This window comes from Schistocerca piceifrons, chromosome 3, assembly GCF_021461385.2.
Source record: "Schistocerca piceifrons isolate TAMUIC-IGC-003096 chromosome 3, iqSchPice1.1, whole genome shotgun sequence".
Lineage (NCBI taxonomy): Eukaryota > Metazoa > Arthropoda > Insecta > Orthoptera > Acrididae > Schistocerca > Schistocerca piceifrons.
In genome coordinates, this window is record NC_060140.1 from 618701074 (window position 1) to 618725943 (window position 24870).

The following is a 24870-nucleotide window of genomic DNA, read 5'->3' on the forward strand; positions in this document are numbered from 1 at the left end:
CTGTTGCACGTGAGTCAATGACGGGTGGTGCAAACGAAGCTGTTGAAATAAATGATGATATGACTGATATACCAGTAGCTTGTGATGGCATTTGGCAGGAGTATGGCTACAGTTCTAGGAATTCTGTTGCTACAGTGACCAGTGTGAATACTGGAAAGGTAATAGATTTCCAGATTTTAACCAAACGTTGTTATAACTGAAAATCAGGGAATGAAGAAGGGTATATCTGAGGGAGAAATTTTGAAGGAACAACTGCTGCTATAGAGGCCTCCGCAGCTACTGAATTTTTTAGTCGATCTATGAACGACATGGGAATGTGTTACACTAAGTTCTTAGGTGATGGAGACTCAAAAGCATATAAAAGTGTAGTAGCCGCTCAGCTTTATGGTGAGAAGATTATCACAAAGCTGGAATGTGTTGGTCATGTCCAAAAGAGGATGGGCACCAGGTTGAGGAAGCTGAAACGAAGTTTGACAGACAAGAAACTTTCTGATGGGAAAACCATAAGAGACAGTCTGAGAGACAAAATGATTAATGAACTACAGCAGTATTATGGGTTGGCCATTAGAAATAATACTGAGGATTTGTTGAAAATGACGCAGGCAGTGTGGGCTACCTTCTTTCACACATTGTCAACTGACGGGAAACCAGTACACCACCTTTGCCCTCCTGGACCTGATTAGTGATGCAATTATCCCAATGCCCAGTCCTCAAACAGTTCTACAGCCATAAATATTCCATCCAAGCAGCAGTCATGGATATCATAAAACCTATTTACAGAGACCTGGCAAATTCTGAATTACTGAAGAAGTGTCTGCACAGTCAGACTCAAAATCCCAATAAGTCGGTCAATAATCTTGTATGGACTCGCTGACCAAAAAATGTTTTTGTTCGAAAGAAGACACTAAATCGGGAGGAGGGGGGGGGCAGTGGTGCTGTTATTGCTTTTAACGATGGCAAGATTGGTAGGGTGAAAGTGCTACAACACATGGGAATTAATCGCGGAGCAAATTGCATCAGAGAACTTGAACCGATGGAGAAGGTTCGCATTGATAAACCAGCACATTTGGCCACAGAAAAAAGAAGAAAAAACTTGTAAAAAGATCAAGAGGTTGATATATACAGTATGATGCAGGGTACTTCTGGGTGACTAAAAATAAAAAAAATAAACATCTATTAATTGAGTTACAGTCTTTTCAAACTTCAGAATCAGTTCCTGAAAGTTTACATTTTCTGTTGCATTTTACCCTAAATCTCAGAAACCACTTCGAGTAGAGTATCCAAATTTTCAGGGAATAGTACCATACATATCCCGTGTCTACTGAACTAAACGAAGACCATAGTGTTATGTATAATTAAAATTATTTAGGATAACGTGCAAAAAAGTACACAAAATTTTAACTGTGTAATTAAAAAAATTTATTTCCGAAAGCAGTCGCTGAAATGCAATTATTACTCTTCAGTAGACTCACAACACACAGTTTAATGTCGTGTAAGAGTTTCATGTCAGTGACTACAGTGGTTCCTGAAATACAGGGAAGCCAAGTCAAAAAATTCGACATTGTCGGGATAGGGCGTTTCAACTCCCATTAATATGATCACAGTTGGGATTAGCCTGAGTGAGACAACAGCCAAATGCAATCGGTATCCGACAGCGGTCCAGAATCCACAGGGTGCCAAATAACGTATGAGCGGCTGAACTGCAGGTAAGGGCAGGTAAGATTACAGGTCGAGAAAGTGCGGAGGCTTACTACGCTGCCACCGTGCAGGTAAGTCACAAAGAGGACCTGCCACGCACCACTGTAAATCTACCACCTATTGTGCCAGACAGCCCAAGGGGTCCAGTACGTTATAAGTTAGGGTTTGTCATTCCACAGAGGGGATGTTACAAAGTGGTATATTCGCCTCGAGAATGTTACAAAATGGTGCATCGGCCTGGAAACAAGTAAACGGGCATCACGGAGTAGTACGGAGTGCTTCACAGGCAGGCTGAACGCTTGTGAAAGTTTTTGATACTGAATCACGGTTCGTTGAATTTTCTCTAAAACCAAAAGTAATTACTGCAGATACAACAGCAGTAAATGAAGCTGTCGCGAAAAAGCCAAGAGCAGATGACTGTGCATCAACAAAAATTTATGTTATCAAAGGAGATGTTATAAAAAGGGTATCCTATATGAAAACAAAAGGACAATATTCTTTAAATTTAAAATCATGTACATTATGTGAAGTCCCATTGTAAATGAGAGGATACATCGTACATCGCGGTTGTCTCTGCTTTAGTCTGTAGCTCGTATTCTACGGCTCGTTACCTGTTCGAAATATCATTTCCGGAATTTTCGCACTTTACTTACGTAGCTTTTCTGGTACTCGTTCGCAATTCATCTATTCTAGTACCGTATTTCATAATCTTCATTTTTTCTTCCGTGTTTTCAGTTCCACTTTTGTAGAATGCGTCTCCATGATGTACACTTGCGAATAGTTTTTCTTAGTACAATGGCACTATTTTATTTCGTCAAATGGCTCTTTTTGAAGAGGGACTTCCATGATTCATCCACATTGGCTGATTTTTGATAAAATTGTATACGGCGGTGAACGTGGAAGAAGGATTCTAACACTGTTGTCGGACTGCTGATTGTTATCTCGTCGAGATCTTAGATATACGAATGAGGTTGTGGATGATGAGTATTAGTTACAAGGTTTTGTATAGAAAATCATGCCGAATTGTACATTTATTACTAAAATAGTTTACTAACTCAACATCGCCGAAGGTAAAATGGTAAAGTAATAAAGAAGGCAGATTAGGATTTAGGTTAGTGACAGAGTATGAAGGCATGTACTTCATTTCTAGCGAATCTGAACATTTGCATTCCTCTGAGCTCGAAGAATTACTTTGTATGTAGTACACATATGAGTTTCCGATAACATGAAAAGTGTCACCTGCTATGAACACGCATCCCTCATCCTTAGTGACTCCTATAAGCCATGGGACAGGCGTAAGAAGATCGAGATGCACGGGGTGCTTAACCAGGAATGTGTCCTTTCCCTCGCCTTCCACCACTGGTCGAAGTGGCATCAGGGGACTGAATCGCCATTCCTGGAAGAGAATTTGATCATATATTATTAAAAATGAGAGACACGGCGTAAGAAATATATCTAAAAATTTCATCGTAAGAAGTAAATAGGATGTCTTCCTTCGTAATTTTGTGTTGTTATTTATTCATCCAAATGCATTTACTATAACGATATATTCATGAGTTTTTATCCGGCGAGTCTAGACACAGCACGTTTTCTGTTACATTCAAACAGGCATCCTTCCCAAAAGTTTCTTTTCAAAAAAATAATATAACACTGAACATAGATTCTGCAGATGGAGTAAGGACGTTAAAGATGACAATGCTGATAACAATAGAATTAATACTTAACGTACTGTGTTACTTTATCAGAGTCAGTGGATTAGTACATTTTATTTTTTACTTTAGTTATTGAAAATGACATATAGTGCATTACATTTTACATTTACATATTTGAAGAAATCCCTACACATACTCTGTAAGGTCGCCGTAGTTTTCATGTTCTTCCTCTTAGCTTTTTGTTATGTACGTAAGACTGTGACGTTCTTAGGCAAACTCACATTTGAAATATTTCCAGTTTCATTACCTGTTGTCCCATACTGTGTTCAATATGTAATACTGCATCTCTACCTCAAACGTATGACTGAACATCACAGACATTTATACATAACTATTTTCCTTACCTGTAGCAAACTTCTCTATGAGTTTCTCACTCCTATCATCATACATAACATTCCGTCCAAGATAAATACATTTCCGGGATCTACCGCGGGATATTTGCTAGTACTGATGTTTTCTACACTCCTTCCTTGTAAGTATTACTTTTGTCCGAATTTGGGCAAAGAAGCTACTAAACATGCTGTCAGTTTCAGTTACATGCCCATCTAAAAGCTGTTTCGTTTCAAACAGAACTGCAGTGCTACTTTGGAATATGGAAACATTATAGATTATTGTGATTCAACATTACTCCTGTTGCAAATATTTACTTCATTCATCTGTTCTACACATTAAAAAAAATTCGTTATGACAGATTTGGTAGCGCAGATAATGAAAGAAAATACTGAACCACCGTATGTGTCAGAAGTGTGGATCAAATGTCTCTGAGCACTATGGGACTTCACTTCTAAGGTCATCAGTCCCCTAGAACTTAGAACTACTTAAACCTAACTAATCTAAGGACATCACACACATCCATGCCCGAGGCAGGATTCGAACCTGCGACCGTTTCGGGCGCACGGGTCCAGACTGTAGCGCCTAGAACCGCTCGGCCACCCCGGCCGGCAAGTGTGGTTCCTAATTAGCGTAAACTGCCTACTTTAAAGTTTCCAGGACGCATTTTCACTCCGCACTGTAGTTCTACTTGAAACGTCCCCTTAGAAAAATTATAAATGACTGTGCTAGTAAACCTTTTACGTTATTTGATACAGAGGCAGCTGAGAAAAACTGAACGTACTCAACATTTCTCTCATTACTTATTCTGATCTTCACTTAACTGGCACATATTTTTAGCGCAACGCAATCTGCCTTTCAATAATACCTACAAAAGAATGGCCCTGACTAACAATAACCTATACCTTTCATGAATCTTCGTTATTCGAACTATTGCAATACTGCAAGCGCCAATACTGCCAGCTAAATAAAAGATTCTAACTGCTGAAGGCACTAACTACTGTTAGGCATAGTTAGCAAATGAAAAATTTTCGTAGAGAACAAACAATGTATTTACCTTAGTAATTCATGACATCCATCTTTACAAATTTCCTTTTTCTGGCGGACACACGTCCATATCGTCCGCTCTCAAAACTCTGGCATCTCTGTCCCCACATCCACCACTGCTCGCGGATCACCTCCAACTGCGCGACGCTACACGCTGTTCACATCCAACTGCCCAACACTGCAATAGCGAATATTCCAACAATGCCAACCAACCACAGACTGCACACAGCACAGCCAGTGATTTTCCTACAGAGCGCTACGTGGCGTTGCCAACATAAAAACCTAAACAGCCTACTTACATACTGAAACTTCTTACCAGTTTGGCATATGGTGCCAAAGCAGGAATCAGACCCGCCAGTCTGAATAATCATCTATTCTAGTAGGTGTACTGGACCAACAGAAGAGCATAAGCATTCTATGGAAGTACCACATGCCTTTTTAATTAGGGAGAAAACGTCAATGTTTTGTTATAACAGTCTGTTCGTACTAAACAACCACCAAGTAACTGTGGTGGGAGTAGATACGGTTACGCCACGTTGTGGGCAGCGTATACAGTTTTACAGGTCCCTACGATGTCGACTCAGCACACAGAGGATGTGCAAACGAATGATCTACATAATTTTTGACGGAACGCTGGAAATAAGTGTCATTGTAATTAGACCCTATCGAAAATGGAACAAGGATGCTGATACAACCGCTAGACGACTAGGAGTGAGTAGTCCTTGCCACACCAAAATTGCACTTAGAAGCAGAGTGTCGCTCCAGACCACCTACAATTAAGCTGACCTTGACCTAATGGCACTGTTAGCGACAATTGCAGTGGACAGGACAGCGTCGTTACTTAACAAAGGAACAATACGTTGTAGGGTCAGGTGATCATTTTACCTGTTTCACAACAATGTTGAAGAGCTTTCAGTCCAAGGTCTGCTACTTACGTCTACTCCTGGTGGTACAACTCAGATAGAGGCGGTACTGTGCTGTGAAGAGCCTGTGACCGGTACGGGAACCATCACAGGTAGCCAGTGTATGTGGGCAACGTTCGTAACCGCAAAGTTTGGTTGATGGTTGATCTTTTCCCTAACGAATAAGATACTTTTCAGTGTAACAGTTGTTCTGACCCAATACCAACATAGCTGTAAAACTACATTTGTTTTTTGCATCATAATGAATTTCTTTTGAGGATCTGGTCGGTATATTGGTTGCGTATCATCTCTAATCGGCACTTTTCGGATTTCGTCGGGTTTCAGCTCTGTGCCCACAAACAATACAGGGTGGTCCACTGATAGTGACCGGGCCAAATATCTCACGAAACAAGCATCAAACAAAAAACTACAAGGAACGAAACTCGTCTAGCTTGAAGGGGGAAACCAGATGGCGCTATGGTTGGCCTGTTAGACGGTGCTGCCATAGGTCAAACGGATATCAACTGCGTTTTTGAAACAGGAACCCCCATTTTTTATTACATATACGTGTAGTACGTAAAGAAATATGAATGATTTAGTTGGACCACTTTTTCGCTTTGTGTTAGATGGCGCTGTAATAGTACGTGGTATCACGTAACATTCCGCCAGTGCGGACGGTATTTGCTACGTGATACATTACCCGTGTTAAAATGGACCGTTTACCAATTGGGGAAAAGGTCGATATCGTGTTGATGTATGGCTATTGTGATCAAAATGCCCAAGGGGCGTGTGGTATGTATGCTGCTCGGGATCCTGGACGACATCACCCAAGTGTCCGGACCGTTAGCCGAATAGTTACGTTATTTAAGGAAACAGGAAGTTTTCAGCCATATGTGAAGCGTCAACTAGGACCTGCAACAAATGATGATGCCCAAGTAGGTGTTTTAGATGCTGTCGTGGCTAATCCGCACATCAGTAGCAGACAAATTGCGCGAGAATCGGGAATCTCAAAAACGTCAGTGTTGAGAATGCTACATCAAAATCGATTGCACCCGTACCACATTAATATGCACCAGGAATTGCATGGCGACGACTTTGAATGTCGTGTACAGTTCTGCCACTGGGCACAAGAGAAATTACGGGACGATGACAGATTTTTTGCACACGCTCTATTTAGCGACGAAGCGCCATTCACCAACAGCGGTAACGTCAACCGGCATAATGTGCACTATTGGACAACGGAAAATCCACGATGGCTTCGACAAGTGGAACATCAGCGGCCTTGGCGGGTTAATGTATGGTGCGGCATTGTGGGAGGAAGGATAATTGGCCCCCATTTTATCGATGGCATTCTAAATGGTGCGATGTCTGCTGATTTCCTACGTAATGTTCTACCGATGTTACTACATTATATTTCACTACATGACAGAATGGCGATGTACTTCCAACATAATGGATGTCCGGCACATAGAATGTTGAAGGATATTTGCTATCGTGAACCGCCAACAACGCCTCACAACAATCGTCAGCGCATTGCCAATGCATGTGCGACCATTACGGAAGGCGAACTACTCGCTGTTGAGAGGAATGTCCTTACAAGTATTGCCAAATGCATCGAGGTTGACGGACATTATTTTGAGCATTTATTGCATTAATATAGTATTTACAGGTAATCACGCTGTAACGGCATGCGTTCTCAGAAATGATAAGTTCACAAAGGAACCGGTACATGTATCACATTGGAACAACCGAAATAAAATGTTCAAAGGTACCTACATTCTGTATTTTAATTTAAAAAAAAAACTACCTTTTACCAACTGTTCGTCTGAAACTGTGAGCCATATGTTTGTGACTAATACTGCGCCCTCTATCACAAAGCGAAAAAAGTGGTCCAACTAAAACATTCATATTTCTTTACGCACTACACGAATATGTAATAAAAAATGGGGGTTCCTATTTTGAAAAACGCAATTGACATCCGTTTGACCTATGGCAGCGCCAACCATAGCGCCATCTGGTTTCCCCCTTCAAACTAGACAAGTTTCGTTCTTTGTAGGTTTTTCGTTTGGCGCTTATTTCGTGAGATATTTGGCCCGGTCACGATCAATGGACCACCCTGTATAATCCATAATATTTGAGTAGTCCGTGGACAACAACTTTTGCCACGCATTAAACGGTTGGTACAGTACATGGAAGAACCTATTACCGACGTTTTGTATGCAAACTTGGGACCAGCAGTTTATTGGATTGGTGACTGTAAAGATCTGGTGAGCTGTGCGTAATGTTGCTCAGATGTTGACTTTAGGCGCTAAAAGAAGTAAACTCTTACCAAAAAGTGTTTTTCGGTCTCAATGAGCTTGTAAGCGTCGACGCCCCTGAGGCAGTCTACCAGCGCTGGACTCGGCGCCGTGGGACATCCCAGCAGGGCTGCCACCCTTCGTGCCTTTTCTGCTGCGCCTGGCGTGGGCAGTGCCCACGGTGCTACTGCCACACCACTCTGGGATATAGCACGATGGAATAGGCCTGTAACGAGAACACGGAAGGAAAAGAATATTTTTTATAAGGAATCTTCCTCACGTTGTACATTACGTGGATGATGGAGAGATACAAAAGTAACAAAATCGGTCCATAAATGCCATAGTCAAATATTATAACCGAAAACAGTAACCGAGACCAGCCAGTGAAACAGCACCCTAAAATCACCAAGCCAGGATCTGATGACTGAAATCTTTTCATATGCACTGATTATTAGCTGATGCAGCATTTGCCTATGAGGTTGGATCACCTTTGTCATTTTTACACTAGTTACATTTGCAGCTAGACTGGTTATTTAATGATCTGACCAGCTCTCAAACACCCTGTCGTGTTCATAGCTTGTTTCCATGCGTATCTTATATCCTTTGGCAAACTAAAGCACAGAACCCTGCTGAACAGCCTATGTAATTAGATGCTAAATGTCTAGCAAATAATATTTGTTCTCCACACGGTAGGAAGTGAGTTACCATAGAGGTCAAGACAATGTATTCGGGAAGAGCGCTTGTCAGTTGCCTGTTCGAGCAGTTCCATTTAGGTTTACTCCGATTTTCCTAGGCCACGTGATGTTGAAATCCTTTCTTATGTCCTGAACGTTTCTCTTCTCCATCCTAGGCTTGTTGAAGGAGTGCTCTGTTGCCTCGATGCCGACGGGATGATAAATTCTAAATTTCTTCTGTTCCTACATTTTCTTGTTTTCTTCTTGAGAATTTGTTCGATGGCAGAGGACGGTGCACTTTCTTTTCTCGTACCCAGTGAATACAGTTTTGGATGAATGCTTATGTTGCATGTAGCACATCGGTAATGGAGTATTTCGTTTTTTTTTTTTCCCTTTAGTCTCTGTCTACCTTAGCGTACCGTTGTAGTTGACAACAGATAATACACCCAGAGCTACTCCAAGCTAATGACTCCAATTATGATATTTTCTGGGATGAGATAGTTGGATTTTTGTTGTTGTCTTCAGTCCAGAGACTGGTTTGATGTAGCTCTCCACGCTACTCTATCCTGTGCAAGGTTCTTCATCTCCCAGTACCTACTGCAACCTACATCCTTCTGAATCTGCTTAGTGTATTCATCTATTGGTCTCCCTCTACGATTTTTATCCTCCACGCTGCCTTCCAATACTAAATTGATGATCCCTTCATGCCTCAGAACATGTCCTACCAACCAATCCCTTCTTATGGTCAAGTTGTGCCACAAATTTCTCTTCTCCCCAGTCCGATTCAATACCTTCTCATTAGTTATGTGATCCACCTATCTAATCTTTAGCATTCTTCTGTAGCACCACATTTCGAAAACTTCTATTCTCTTCTTGTCCAACCTATTTATCGTCCACGTTTCCCTTCCATACTTGGCTACACTCCATACAAATACTTTCAGAAACGACTTCCTGACACTTAAATCTATATTCGATGTTAACAAATTTCCCTTCTTCAGAAACGCTTTCCTTGCCATTGCCAATCCACATTTTATATCCTCTCTACTTCGACCATCATCAGTTATTTTGCTTCCCAAATAGCAAAACTCATTTACTACTTTAAGTGTCTCATTTCCTAATCTCATTTCCTCAGTGTCACCAGACTTAATTCGACTACATTCCATTATCCTCGTTTTGTTTTTGTTGATGTTCATCTTATATCCTCCTTTCAAGACACTGTCCATTCCGTGGAACTGCTCTTCCAAGTCCTTTGCTGTCTCTGATAGAAATACAATGTCATCAGCGAACTACAAAGTTTTTATTTCTTCTCCATGGATTTTAATAGCTACTACGAATTTTTCTTTTGTTTCCTTTACTGCATGGTTGGATATCCCAGACGTTATCTCGACAAGTACACCTTAGTAATCAAGGCGCTCTGAGATGCACATGTAATTGAATCACATAAACATTTATATAAACGGAAAAATTGTATTTATAAAAAAACCTAATTACATCATGGTGACCTTTATTGTATTTAATATAATCCATATGGATTGAGACCTTTCATAGTGTGGTTTTTCACAACTTGTTGAGAACTTTTTACACAAATTGCCTGGGTCGCAATGAAACAAGATTGGACAATGGATGAGTTTTAAAGAATGCGACTGGATAATTAGCATATTAAAGGTCGGACTATGCGTTTGACACGGGCAGGAGTTGGAAGTGAGCTGGTTACGGAAAATGTTCCAGGAGAGCAAGAGGACACTATAACCGGGCGTTTAATCAAGGTTGACCACGTGTTTTAATGCACCACCAACATTGTGGCCTTGTGAACTAGACGATGTCCAGCGAGAACCACGGTCTACACCGATAGCAGCAGCCTCGTGGCTCCCAATCTCCCGTCAAAAATGGTTCAAATGGCTCTGAGCACTATGGGACTTAACATCTATGGTCATCAGTCCCCTAGAACTTAGAACTACTTAAACCTAACTAACCTAAGGACATCATACAACACCCAGTCATCACGAGGCAGAGAAAATCCCTGACCCCGCCGGGAATCGAACCCGGGAACCCGGGCGCGGGAAGCGAGAACGCTACCGCACGATCACGAGCTGCGGACTCTCCCGTCAAGCCATGCGTCGTCTACTCCAGAGGATTCTCACTACGCTCCGATCACGAAGGCACGAAGGCATCATGACTATCTGAGCACGTGGGGTGGATCTGTTATTCTGTTATTCTGCACAACGGATTAATCTGAGATGTACCCTTTACCCTGTGGCTCCTGCAAGATGCCATTTCCACCCCCACACTACTACAGAAGTCAGACGGACGCTCCTAACGTTCTAAAGAGCAATACCTGAAAAACTTTCAGCAATAAATATCTTCTGGAGTCGTCCGCTGTAAGGAGATGACACAAAAATTCACAAAATTTCTTATGTAACTAGTGGGATACTTGGGTACTGGAGTAGTGCTAGTTAGTGTAAGAAAAACATGAAACTAACGAAAGTTATTATTTATTTTGCAAAAATTCTGAGAAATCACAATGACACTTTTAGTTATGAACTGATCAAGTTATATCCTGGTTATTTTCGGAATGTGAAGTTACCTTTCAAGGATAGGATTCGCTAATTAAATTTCTACACAAAGTTTAAGATGGTTGCTAACTTGGCAGAATGTCTGAGAGGTGCGCCTACTCAATTTGAATAATTATCCTTTAGAATGTTGCTAGGTATGGTCGAAGCTGTCGCGTGTGAAATGCAGTGAAGTGTACTGTTGTGGAGGAAATATGGGGCTCGCAGTAGCTGTAGCGCACAATACCGTAATCTGCGATGACTGCTGTCTGCGCCGCTCGCTGCTGACAAATAAGATAACTCTCGTTCTATCTGGATTGACCTTCGCCAATCAAACTCTCCCTACGCCTTGATGAAGTCAAGGATTCCTATTCGCCCCTAGTCTAACTATTGGCGTGGTACACGGGTCAGATAACCAGTCCACCGTGATGCCACTCAGTGTTCACTTGCAGGCGTTTAACTATAACTCTGTTCTTTCACACCGCACAATAAGTGTCTCAGTAAACACAGTGAACAATGCTTAATCGCAAAGAATCGATACAGAGCAGCCCTTAGATTTGCTCTCGACAGATGTGCTCTCCCAGTGAAGTACTGAGGAGAGACTTGTTCCTCGCTCTTTCGAGTACACGTACGAGCGCGCATGCTCTCGTTATGTGTTCTCGCTCCAAGAGCGACAACGGAACCGCCTCTCCTCGCCAGACGTGAAGGGGTATATCTTTTGGTCTCTTCCGTTATTCCTTCAGCTCAAGGCGTCAGAGATATCGTCTGCCAATCAGCATTGCTCTTCTAAAACGGAAGAATGACGTTTCGTTTAAGGCGACCAATCTGGAAACTTGTAGCTTTGGCGTTTGGCGTTTGCTGTCTCCTTGTGAAAAATCTGTGAAACTGTGTGCTATATGTAAAGAATGTGTAGGCTGTCCACTCTCACACAATGTAGCGGAATTTGCTTTTAAGCCGAACACAGGGTTATTACCCCCCTTTCACTCGGGCCCACGCTGTCCGCTACACGGGCGGTCACCGGCTGACATGGGCTGGGTAGTCCTCTGAAGGGCCTCACGTTCCGCTGTGCGGCCTCTCTCCTGAACTAAAAGCCTCTGTGACCGTCGTGTCTGGAATGTATGAGCGCACGCCAGCCTCGAGTATTTCAACCACGGTGTGCTCACTTGTCAATTGCACATCGTTTACATGAATTCATACAACACTGACTTTATCTTATCGAGTTTGGGTTCGAATGAAGCGTCTTGATGTGCGGAATATGATTGTGAAGGCGGAATATGTAAGCAATGAAGGTCGGGAGACCATATCGTCTTACAACTATGAGCTGCAGTTTAGATTATATCTGGTTCTGTGTACATTTGCTGCATCATGGTGCGTGTTACAGCTTCAAAATTCTGTGAAAATGACCAGTATAACGGCGCAAGTATTTTCGTTTGTGTGGCTGCACGTAAACCCTTCCACGTGTTTCTTGGAGGTGCTAGTGACAACTGTATAGTGATGATGTACTCCAACGGCTTGTTCGCCTTTCTTGAGATGCATATGTATGTTACACTGAAAGCAATGCCTGATCACTCAAAACTGCACTGATAGAAAAGTGTCTGCAGGGAATGACGTCCTGAAGATCAGCTCGTGTCCCTAACTTGCGTTAGAACAACCTTGCATGTTACGCTCCATATGGAAAGGCTGCAGCCATATTCATGACCTTAAGAGAATGCTGACTTCAGTGACTTAAGTTCACATTCTGCATAGTTTCCCTGGAACTTCACCGTAAGAAGTTTCCCTGGGTTCCAGAGCATAAGTTCGCCTGTAGGCAGAATTTTTTCATGTTAAGGTTCAAGCATAAGTCATCAAGACACAACGGTAACTTACGTCCTCGAAAATCCACATCAAAGTTTCCGATGTATGTCTGCAGACCTCTGGCTAGATAACATGGTACTGAATCGTTCCCAGGCGGTCACTCCGCATTGGGTACTTCTACTATTTCTGTTGTCATTCTCGAGAATTGGGCTCTGAAGAAGAATGTGCAGAGCTGAGTACAAGGCAGAAGTCATTAGCATAACAAGAATGTGAGTACATTTGTGCTAGTCAGTATTCTTCCACGGAATATCTGTTCAAAAGTATCCGGCTATCCCTGTGCAGTGCGGCACAGATCACTAGATGTCGCGAGAGACGCACCTGCGAGTGTAATAATGTGGCGACTTCGATTGTGGACTAATCATTGGATGTCACCTGCGTAACAGATCTTTAGAAACTTTTAGATCCCTCTAAAACGTCCCAGTTCGACTACTGATGTCACTGAACAGGTAACGCGAAGTAACAACTACAGGTAAAGGAAGGCCAGGCAGATCTCGAGTACTGACGGGTACAAACCGTCGAGCTTTGCGGAAGCGATTGTAAAAGTCGCGTTAAAGCAACGGAAAAAAGTCACTCTTCAGATCCTGTGCACTAGGAGCAATCCTTCTAGCACAGTTACTGTTCGTAGTGAGTTAAACAGAATGGTTCACAATAGTTGAACAGCTCCACGTAAGCCACACATTTGTGAAGTCAGTGGTAAGTGGCGCTTGAGGTAGTGCAAGGAGCGCCACCACTGTACAATGAATGACGGAAAGGAAGTGATCTGGAGTGATGAATCACGCTGCACCCTATTTTTTTTTAAATTAAAGTCGTCGTGCGACTTGTAGTTAAAGACCAGTTCTTACAGGAGCTCCTGAAGTGTCTCCGCCTACAGCATGCCAGCTCGTCCAAACGTGTCTTCTCATGGCGTAGGCGTGGGTTCTGGGTAGCAGATCTATTCAGTTCGGTTCGGTTTATACAGTTTTCAGCTTCTAAAGAGAAGCTTGATAAACATTACAGTGACTCTGAACCTTTGATTATACCAGTTTACAAGTCGTTTTAAAATTTTCGGAGTGGCCATATGGGCACCAGTGATACTGAACGTTCTGGATGTCCTGTGGAAGTTAGGACTCCAGAAATCATTGGTAAAATCCATGATATGGTGATGCATGACAGAAGAGTTAAGGTGCGTGAGATTGCTCTTGCTGTGGGCATCTCGGATGAATGGGTACATAATAGTTTGCATACACAATGGGACATGAGAAAACTATCCGCAAGATGGGTTCCGCGATTTCTCACGCTTGACCAAAAACAGAATCGTGTGAAGTGTTGCAAGGATGGTTTTCAGGTGTTCAGGAAGAATCCGCAGAACATTAAGCGTAGTTTCGTCACTGTGGATGAAACATGGATACATTACTATACTCCTGAGACCAAACAACAATCTAAACAATGGGTTACCAAGGGAGAAGCTGCACCAAAAAAGGCGAAGACCATTCCTTCGGCTGGAAAGGTTAAGGCGACTGTCTTTTGGGATTTTCAAGGGATAATCCTCATCGACTATCTGGAAAAGGTAAAACTATTACAGGTGCATATTATTCATCGTTGTTAGACTGTTTGAAAACCGAGCTGCAAGAAAAACGTCGGTGATTGGACCGCAAAAGAGTCCTTTTCCATCACGACACTGCACCAGCACACACCTCAGCAGTTCAGGTCGCAAAATTAATGGAAATAGGATTTCAATTCGTTTCACATCCCCCCCTACTCTCCAGAATTGACTTCCTTGGATGCCTATCTGTTCCCCAATTTGAAGAAATGGCTGGCAGGACAAAGATTTTATTCAAACGAGGAGGTGTTTGCAGCAACTAATAGCTATTTTGCAAACTTGGACAATTCCTATTATTCGGAAGGGATCAACAAATTAGAACAGCGTTGGACGAAGTTTATAAGTCTAAAAGGAGACCATGTCGAAAAATAAAAAAAGGTTTACCCCAAACATGTAAATAGTTTTTATTTTTGCACCGACTTTTCAAACGCCCCTCGTATATGTGTCGCCAGTAGTGAAGTACGGAGGAGATGGCGCTATGGTGTGGGGCTATTTTTCGTGCTTTCGTTGTAGTCTCGTTATTGCGGTTAAGGATATCAATACATTTTATGCCACTGTGTTCTGCTTGCACTAGAGGAGCGGTTCGGAGACTATGATTGTATCAGAATGACAGTGTACAGTACCATAAAGAAAATGTGCGGCAATGGTTTGTGGGCAATGAAACTTTTGAAAAGGACTGGCTTGCTCAGAGTACCAACCCGAGCTTAATGGAACATCTCTGGGACGAGTTAGAACGTCGACTCCTGTAAGATCACGTTTACGAGCCCACGCTTTGCGATTGAGTGTTTATTTGCTCGGAGTATATGATTCGAAAATGTCTGAAATTTAATGGAATATAGGGATTCCGTGCTATACTCAATTCACCTCATTGCTTATCACGAAGTCATAAAACGTGAAATCATTGAAGGTGAATCCTCGTTCTTTATCTCACGTGTGATTGATCTCTTTTGCGTTCACTACCGAGTGCCTACTTCTGAGGAGAAGCTACAAATCGTTGAAATGGCTCTGAGCACTATGGAACTTAACATCTGCGGTCATCAGTCCCCTAGACTTAGAACTACTTAAACCTAACTAACCTAAGGACACAACACACATCCATGCCCGAGGCAGAATTCGAACCTGCGACCTCAGTAGCAGCGCGGTTCTGGACTGAAGCGCCTAGAACCGCTCGGTCACAACGGCCGGCGGAGAAGGTACGATTGTGTAATATTCTAGATTAAATAAAAATGTTAACAGAAGTACGTGTGTGTTATCTTAATTAGTACCTCAATCCTGATTTATGAAATATTTTATGAACATTCTGTAAAAGATCAATACTGAGCATCCATTGTATGGATTATTTGGGATTAATAGTGTATTGTCTATTGGTATCCTATCTGGAGGTGGGTAACATTCCATGATTAATAATTATTATTTCATTTAGCGACGTTAGAACCTGTACTTTCGTAACGACTCCAATTCCCAGATTGATTTAAACATTAATATCATTTGCATTAATAGTAAACTTTAATGAAAATCTATTACACCAGATAGCACGAATAAAGTATAGTACTGTATATCTCATATTCGTTTAACACTCTCACTACCGGCCCCAGAACATGTCTATGTCCACAGAATCAAGGCAATTTGAGCTATTTTCTAAAATTCATGTCTTGGAAAATATCAAACATATAAGTACAAAATTAACACTATTTTAAACCCATTTTGTCTTCTTTAATATACATCGATGAACAATATATGTCTGGTATAACATGGACAAATTTTGTTATTACACATGACACTGTTTCAATAAAATTTAAAAAGCCATACATTCATATAGGTTGAGTACATGAGTTCTTAAATACTTAATGATCAGTGCTGAACATCGTATTTCATTACAATAGCACTTTCTACTTTGATTTATACTGCATTTTCGTATTAAATATTTTAAAACAGGGTTCCATACACAAAGCCACACAGCACTGTTCGCGCAGATAACGTGACTCCTTCCGTAATGTTTTCCCACTTTCTTTGATTTTGAAGAACAAACATAACGTACACAGGAGGCATACTTTTTGCTTATGGGTGGTAGATGATGCAGGAAATGTCGCTGTGTCAGTCAATTTACAGGTCCATTTCGATTATGTGGAACTGTTGCCAAGATTGGTAATGAAATCAGTTATTGCCATTTTCTTAGTCTAAAATGAACTGTATAACCAAAATGCGTTTGATACTCCTAGTGACAGCAAGTGAAGAAACTGTTTCGCAACCATTTTACAGTTCTGTGCCTGAATACACTGTACTGAAGTCGCCTTCTTAGACTCCTTTGTCGTCCAAATCATGTTCACTACCTACAGCATCGATAATGTCTCCAAAATTCAGAAAATCCACAACTCCTTTATCAGATAAACTAAGACGTGCCATTTCCCTTACACGGAATACCAATAATGTGGTCTATCTACTGGCGAAAACAGTGACTCATAACGAACGAAATGCCTTTGATCAGACCGTGCATATGGCAGGAGGGTCAGCGTTACTTCAAACTCTCACTAAATAACAGTCAAAAGCTGTGGAAATTTTGGCAAGGACTAGTATACGATGTCGATGTGAACGAATGCAACATGACCATGCGAGAGTGTTCGAGCAAAGTAGACTCATGATTCATCAGGAAATCGATTGAAGCAACGTTACATTTTTGCTCGCACAGGGCATATGCTACGAGAATGATTTTTATTAGGAACCAGTGAATTTCATATGGTCCCAGTGAACCATTGTTGGCTTTACTCTGGAGCGCTGGAGTCAGAGTGGATCTTGTCTTGCCACGATGCATCGGTGCCATCTGCTGCTGGATGAACCGGAACCAATAAGTCAGTTTCCATTGTGCGGAATGCAATGATGTTTCAGAGCACCACGGTTAAGTGAAAGACGTCAGTGGCGTGCAGATTGGCAAAATTTAGCGTTGAAATTCTGCTTCTACTTTAACCTATTCTCCAGTGACGACAGAGTACACGGAAGACGTTACGATGGTGACCACTATGTAGCAGCCTGCGTATCACTATTCAGCGAGCAAACACCAAGTATGACGATATAGAGCATCACTGAAAAAATTGGACGATGTTGACTTCTGCATTTTTAGAGCAACCTGAATAATAAGTGGCCCGTCACTGAGGCTTCAGAGCCCACATTCCTTCATCCGTATGTCCCCTTTTGCGGCAGGTCACTGACGAAGAATGTACAAGCATTCTTCAATGAACAAGCGGTGCCACTGTTTCCTCGTCCCATGACATGTCGTCCATCGCACTATGAAGCTGCTCCATACATGATCTGTGCTATCTTTACAAACTGACATTGGTTCCTCATTGCTGTACTGTTGTCTTAAAGCTATCTAAAGATTGTTGAATAACCTAAATGCACCAGTGACATTAAGGTTATGTTCTTTATCTTAAAAATGTATATATGTAATCCGGAAGTGAGTTAGATTGACGACTGAAAAAGTTACCAGTGATCAGTGGACGCTTCTCAAGATGCGATGAAGTCTTACGATGGTAAATGCGCTTTATAAATCTTCGTGTATGTTAGCAAAGTGTGTCCCTTTTAGTACCTTCAAGTGCAGGGTGAGGTAGCCTTGACAAGGTATCTGAGGTTCGAGTGCCTAACCGGCACAAAGTTTTAATTTTCTTGCTTAAGATTCAAAGATTCATGCAGGCAGCAGATCAGTTGTTTTCACGGAAAGGTGGATGCTTTGAACTCAGGGTGTGTTTGAAGAATGGTGAACCGTCTGAATTTGTCATCCTGTAGGTTCTACGTAGCAAAACTAGAGTGCAAGGCATCGTCGCTACTTAACATCTGATTACGCTGCTCCGAACAAGAACTGATGTTATTACCATTAACGGCATTAAAATAAAGTTTTGTAAAAATATTTTTTCAAAATGTTTGCAGCAAATTATTACATGTTAAGAGATACACAGTTTCAGGATCCCTATTATTAAAATAAATGCATTAATTCTTATATCCGATGGCAGTTAGTGCTTCTGATTATTTCTGGACGAGTGCTGAGTTTTGGAAATCATGATTTAAGGGGTTCTTCGGAAATATTTGTTTTGTAATGGTCACATAAACATCCATGGTGGATGCAGAATAGCTGACCATTTGCTCACAGTGGTATTTTCTAAAACAAATAATGCCGCAGCGGAGAAAAGTCCTGGCGTAACCATATACCCGCTGTTTCAGATGTTCCCGCCAGTAAATGCCTGATTTATGTGGAAATGGAGACAAGAGCGTTAACGGAACATGTTGCTAGGTGCATGCTGTAAACTCATCTGGTGGACTTATGCGACGCGGCCGGCCGAAGTGGCCGTGCGGTTAAAGGCGCTGCAGTCTGGAACCGCAAGACCGCTACGGTCGCAGGTTCGAATCCTGCCTCGGGCATGGATGTTTGTGATGTCCTTAGGTTAGTTAGGTTTACCTAGTTCTAAGTTCTAGGGGACTAATAACCTCAGCAGTTGAGTCCCATAGTGCTCAGAGCCATTTTTGAACTTATGCGACGCCAATATTCCTAACATCGGAGAAGGAAACATATTTTATAGGTTCAAATGGTTCAAATGGTTCTGAGCACTATGGGACTTAACTTCTGAGGTCATCAGTCCCCTAGAACTTAGAACTACTTAAACCTAACTAACCTAAGGACATCACACACATCTATGCCCGAAGCAGGATTCGAACCTGCGACCGTAGCGGTCGCGCGGTTCCAGACTGTAGCGCCTAGAGCCGCTCGGCCACTGCGGCCGGCTATAGTTTATAGAAGAACAAAAATAAGTTTCGTTAAGGAAGTAAAATAGTTAACAAAAATTGCCTAGCTTATTTCCAGTAGACAATAGATCTAACTGCAGAACGTAGTGAAACTAACGTATGGATCAGTATAGTCGGTCATCTACTGCCATTTAACAATAACAACAACAGCGTCGTAAGTGGGTTCTTAGTACCATTTTTTTTTCAAGTGAGAGCGTATGTACTTCTGTTCAGTTGTAAGGAAGCCATACGGTACATCTCCACATGGAATGTTTAACCGACTGACACGAACATGTCCCCAGGAGCGGGACCGACTTGTTGGTTGCGAAACTGTTCTTCATTTGCTTTTACTAGGAGTATCAAATGCATTTTGGTTACCCAGTTCATTTCAGACCAGGGAAACGACAATAACAGATTTCATTACCAATCTTGCCAACAGATCCAAATAATCGAAACGGGCCTGTAGGTTGACTGACACAGTGACATTTCCTGGAACATCTACCACCCACAAGCAAAAAATATGCCTCCTGTGTATGTTGTGTTTGTTCCTCAAAATCAAAGAAAGTGGGAAAGCATTTCGGAAGGAGTTACGTTATCAGCGCGAACAGTGCTGTGTGACGTTGTGTATGGAACCCTGCTTTGAAATATTTAATACGAAAATGCAGTATAAATCGAAGTAGAGAGTGCTATTGTAATTATCTGGCTGGTATGCTCTAGGTTGTGGCTTTGAATCCTGTCGTGTGCTATTATTTTCTTTTACATCTTTGTCGAAACAACTGAATTCTTCAATTGTTTCAATTAATTCGTTTAAATGTACAGGTTTTCATTTCTAATCCTCTGCCGCGTCACTTTTGACTATCCTAATTTTTATATGTTTCCATTTTTTCTTTCTTTTATTCTCTCTTCATTTGGAATCTTTGTCCATCAGAGTTTAGTTATGCTTATACCTACTTCGATTTAATTTGTCCTTCTCGGTTATTTCATATTTGTCTGTTTTGCAATAGTCATCCCTATTACTCATTTTGCTTGACTTTCTATTTATAAAATATTCTTTCATTTAAATTGTCATTAGCTTACTTCATAAAAGGTTCGACAAGAATTTTTGTTTTAAAGGTTTATATGACGATTAGCAATCCAGAAAATATACATCCTGTGATGGAAAATAAACTTCGAACTGTATTGCACAGGCAATACCAATAAATTATTTCCTCGTTCGTTTTTAGCCGGTATATCGGTATTTTCAAACGTTCATAAATCACGTTAAATTAACAAAAATAGTACAATCATATGGACGAGGATTCCAAATGGATAAAAGAAAGAAAAGAAGAAAAAATGCGAGCAAATAAAAAACTAATACGATGACTAAAATGACACAGCAAAGTATTATAAAAGCATATATATATTTAAACCAATTACTTATATCAAAACAATGATCGCAGTCATTCATAAAATGTAAGAAATAACACCTGATGGAATTCGAACCCACGAACTGCAGCCTACCACCTTATCTGTTACGCTACGTCGTCAAAAAATAGCACATGATAGGACTCGAGCCCATATACTAATAGATCAACTTAATCGTTGTGCTGCAGTGTCATTTTAACAAAGTTATTTTCGCAGCCGATTACTTAAAAACGAGGGCCCACCATGTTGATTGGTCTCAGGCTGTGAGACGTGGTTACCTAAACTACACCATTACATAGTTGTACACAAAATGTATTCGCAGCTGCGAATATGGACTACCATGAGTTGTAGAATGGAATGATAACAAGGAAAAGTTGTGCCGGACCGGCATTTGCCGCATATCGGGAGCGGTAGCCTTCGCATTTGGCTATCCGAGTACGATTCACTGCCGGACCACTCATGCATACGTTATGTGTATTCATGTACAGGGGAGACATGTTAACTGAAAGTCGCTTGCCCGGTGTCGACGGGCGGATTCGAAATTGCAGACCTGTCCCAAGGAACTTGCATCAGATTACTGAACAACACAGGCTCGCGTCAGACGGGTAAGCCGGGTACGAGTCCGGCACAAATTTGCATTGTCATCATTCCATTGTGCAGCTGATGGTTGTTCATACTCGCAATTGTAAATACATGTCATGTATTTCATAATGGCTGCAGTTGCCGCAGTGAGTCATCCTTCGGACATGCGTGCTTGTCCGAAGAAACTTTGCACTGTAGTTCCGAACAGCACAGCCACTGAAATTTCACATTTATCCGCGAACAACGGGCAAGCGACTTTCATTTAAAATGTCTCCCCTGTACAGGAATATGTACCATGGATGTACGAGTGCAGATTTTAGAGACATTGTCTGGGTCTGGCCGTGAGGCATGCTCGGATATACAACGGCAGGGCGACCGCGCGCGATAGGCGGGAAATCCGGTTTCTAGTCCCAGTCTAGCATAGATTTTCACTGTCGTCTTTCCATTATACAGCTGATCGGTCCATATTCGCAACTGTGAATACATTTGGTGTTTTAAGTTTAAGTCGATTTCCTCCGAAAGCTTTTTTTTTAAATAGTGATTTTTTTTACCATCGCTACTGTTAAATGTTGTTCCCAGTCCTCATTAACGTACACAAATGAAGACGTTTGGACCATTACAGTACATAGCCTCTTCGTGAAATAACTCACCTCTGGAAAGAGGCGACAGCATGTGGTAGTGCACGCTCGCGCCTCCCGCGCTTTGTCCGAAGATGGTCACGTTGCCGGGGTCGCCGCCAAACGCCGCGATGTTGTCCTTGACCCACCTCAGGGCTGCCACCTGGTCCTTTAGGGCGTAGTTCCCTGGAGAGGCCTCGTCCTCCGTGCTCAAGAGACCTTCAAAGCGTACAGTGGTACACACAGCACATAGACCACTATATACGACACACTATCAGTACGTTCACATGCATTGTGTAACACAACCAGTATACAGGGTCACAATTATTGAACTGTATGAAATAAAATCATCTTAACTTCTGAACGGTGTGTATTAGGGCGTTCAAACTGCAGTCTTGCCATCAGGGCATTACGGGGATTAGTATGTCATGTGTGGTTTGTTTTAGCGACGACGCGCACTTACATTTGGGTGGGCTCGTCAATAAGCAAAATTGGTGCATTTGGGAACTGAGAATCCGCATTTTGCGACGATTGAGAAGTCTCTTCACCTTCAACAGGTGAATGTGTGGTGTGCAGTGTCCAGTCACGGAATAATCGGTACTATATTTCTTGATGGCACGGTGAATACCGAAAGGTACGTGAAGATTCTGGAAGATGATTTCATCTCCATTATCCAAAGTTACCCTGATTTCGACAATATGTGGTTCATTCAAGACGGAGCTCGACCCAATCGAAGCAGGAGAGTGTTTGATGTCCTGGAGGAGCACTTTGGGAACCGCATTATGGCTATGGGGTACCCAGAGGTCACTGGCATGGGCCTCGATTCGCCCTGGATCTGGTCACATGTGACTCCTTTTCGTGGGGTTGTATCAACGACAAAGTGTACAGCAGTAACCCCAAAACCATTGCTGACCTGAAAACAGCCATTCAGGAAGTCATCGAAAGCGTCGACGTTCCGACACTCTAGCTGGGCATGCAGGGTTTCGCCATTCGTCTGCGCCGCATCATCGACAATGATGGTAGGCATATCGAACATGTCATAACCTAAATCCGAAAATCTGTAGTGACGTTTACAAAGTTTGCATCTATCTCATCCACATAAACCGAATTTTCATGTGAAAGATGTTCTCAAAAGCCAAACTCTTTTATACCAATAAATTCTTATATTTAGAGCAATATTCATTAAATTACACTCCTGGAAATGGAAAAAAGAACACATTGACACCGGTGTGTCAGACCCACCATACTTGCTCCGGACACTGCGAGAGGGCTGTACAAGCAATGATCACACGCACGGCACAGCGGACACACCAGGAACCGCGGTGTTGGCCGTCGAATGGCGCTAGCTGCGCAGCATTTGTGCACCGCCGCCGTCAGTGTCAGCCAGTTTGCCGTGGCATACGGAGCTCCATCGCAGTCTTTAACACTGGTAGCATGCCGCGACAGCGTGGACGTGAACCGTATGAGCAGTTGACGGACTTTGAGCGAGGGCGTATAGTGGGCATGCGGGAGGCCGGGTGGACGTACCGCCGAATTGCTCAACACGTGGGGCGTGAGGTCTCCACAGTACATCGATGTTGTCGCCAGTGGTCGGCGGAAGGTGCACGTGCCCGTTGACCTGGGACCGGACCGCAGCGACGCACGGATGCACGCCAAGACCGTAGGATCCTACGCAGTGCCGTAGGGGACCGCACCGCCACTTCCCAGCAAATTAGGAACACTGTTGCTCCTGGGGTATCGGCGAGGACCATTCGCAACCATCTCCATGAAGCTGGGCTACGGTCCCGCACACCGTTAGGCCGTCTTCCGCTCACGCCCCAACATCGTGCAGCCCGCCTCCAGTGGTGTCGCGACAGGCGTGAATGGAGGGACGAATGGAGACGTGTCGTCTTCAGCGATGAGAGTCGCTTCTGCCTTGGTGCCAATGATGGTCGTATGCGTGTTTGGCGCCGTGCAGGTGAGCGCCACAATCAGGACTGCATACGACCGAGGCACACAGGGCCAACACCCGGCATCATGGTGTGGGGAACGATCTCCTACACTGGCCGTACATCACTGGTGATCGTCGAGGGGACACTGAATAGTGCACGGTACATCCAAACCGTCATCGAACCCATCGTTCTACCATTCCTAGACCGGCAAGGGAACTTGCTGTTCCAACAGGACAATGCACGTCCGCATGTATCCCGTGCTACCCAACGTGCTCTAGAAGGTGTAAGTCAACTACCCTGGCCAGCAAGATCTCCGGATCTGTCCCCCATTGAGCATGTTTAGGACTGGATGAAGCGTCGTCTCACGCGGTCTGCACGTCCAGCACGAACGCTGGTCCAACTGAGGCGCCAGGTGGAAATGGCATGGCAAGCCGTTCCACAGGACTACATCCAGCATCTCTACGATCGTCTCCATGGGAGAATAGCAGCCTGCATTGCTGCGAAAGGTGGATATACACTGTACTAGTGCCGACATTGTGCATGCTCTGTTGCCTGTGTCTATGTGCCTGTGGTTCTGTCAGTGTGATCATGTGATGTATCTGACCCCAGGAATGCGTCAATAAAGTTTCCCCTTCCTGGGACAATGAATTCACGGTGTTCTTATTTCAATTTCCAGGTGTGTAGAATACTTAGTTCATCAAAATATTTTTTTTATTTCGATAACGGAGCAACGAAACTCAGAACAAAATGAAACACGTAGTGAGATGCAGAAATCATTCAAAAAGTAGCGAGTATCTTGTGAGATGTGTGGGCGTTCTTCAGCATCGGTCTTTTGTTGCTATTACAAAGCATTTGTAGATTTTTCATGATAGCTTCAATTCCTATAGTATGGTTTCATTAAAGCATATCTTTCAATTCCAAAGTCAT

General features: G+C 42.7%; 1 protein-coding gene across 1 annotated transcript in view; it reads right to left on the minus strand.

The window, feature by feature from the left end:
• Positions 1-24870, minus strand: part of LOC124787608 (venom carboxylesterase-6-like) — a 152074-nt gene that overhangs the window by 75174 nt on the left and 52030 nt on the right. The window contains exons 4-6 of the mRNA XM_047254359.1: positions 22046-22231; positions 8019-8212; positions 2938-3094 (exon numbers count right to left, since the gene is read on the minus strand). Of these exons, the coding sequence (XP_047110315.1) occupies positions 2938-3094; positions 8019-8212; positions 22046-22231 (537 nt within the window). The remainder of the gene's footprint in view (positions 1-2937; positions 3095-8018; positions 8213-22045; positions 22232-24870) is intronic.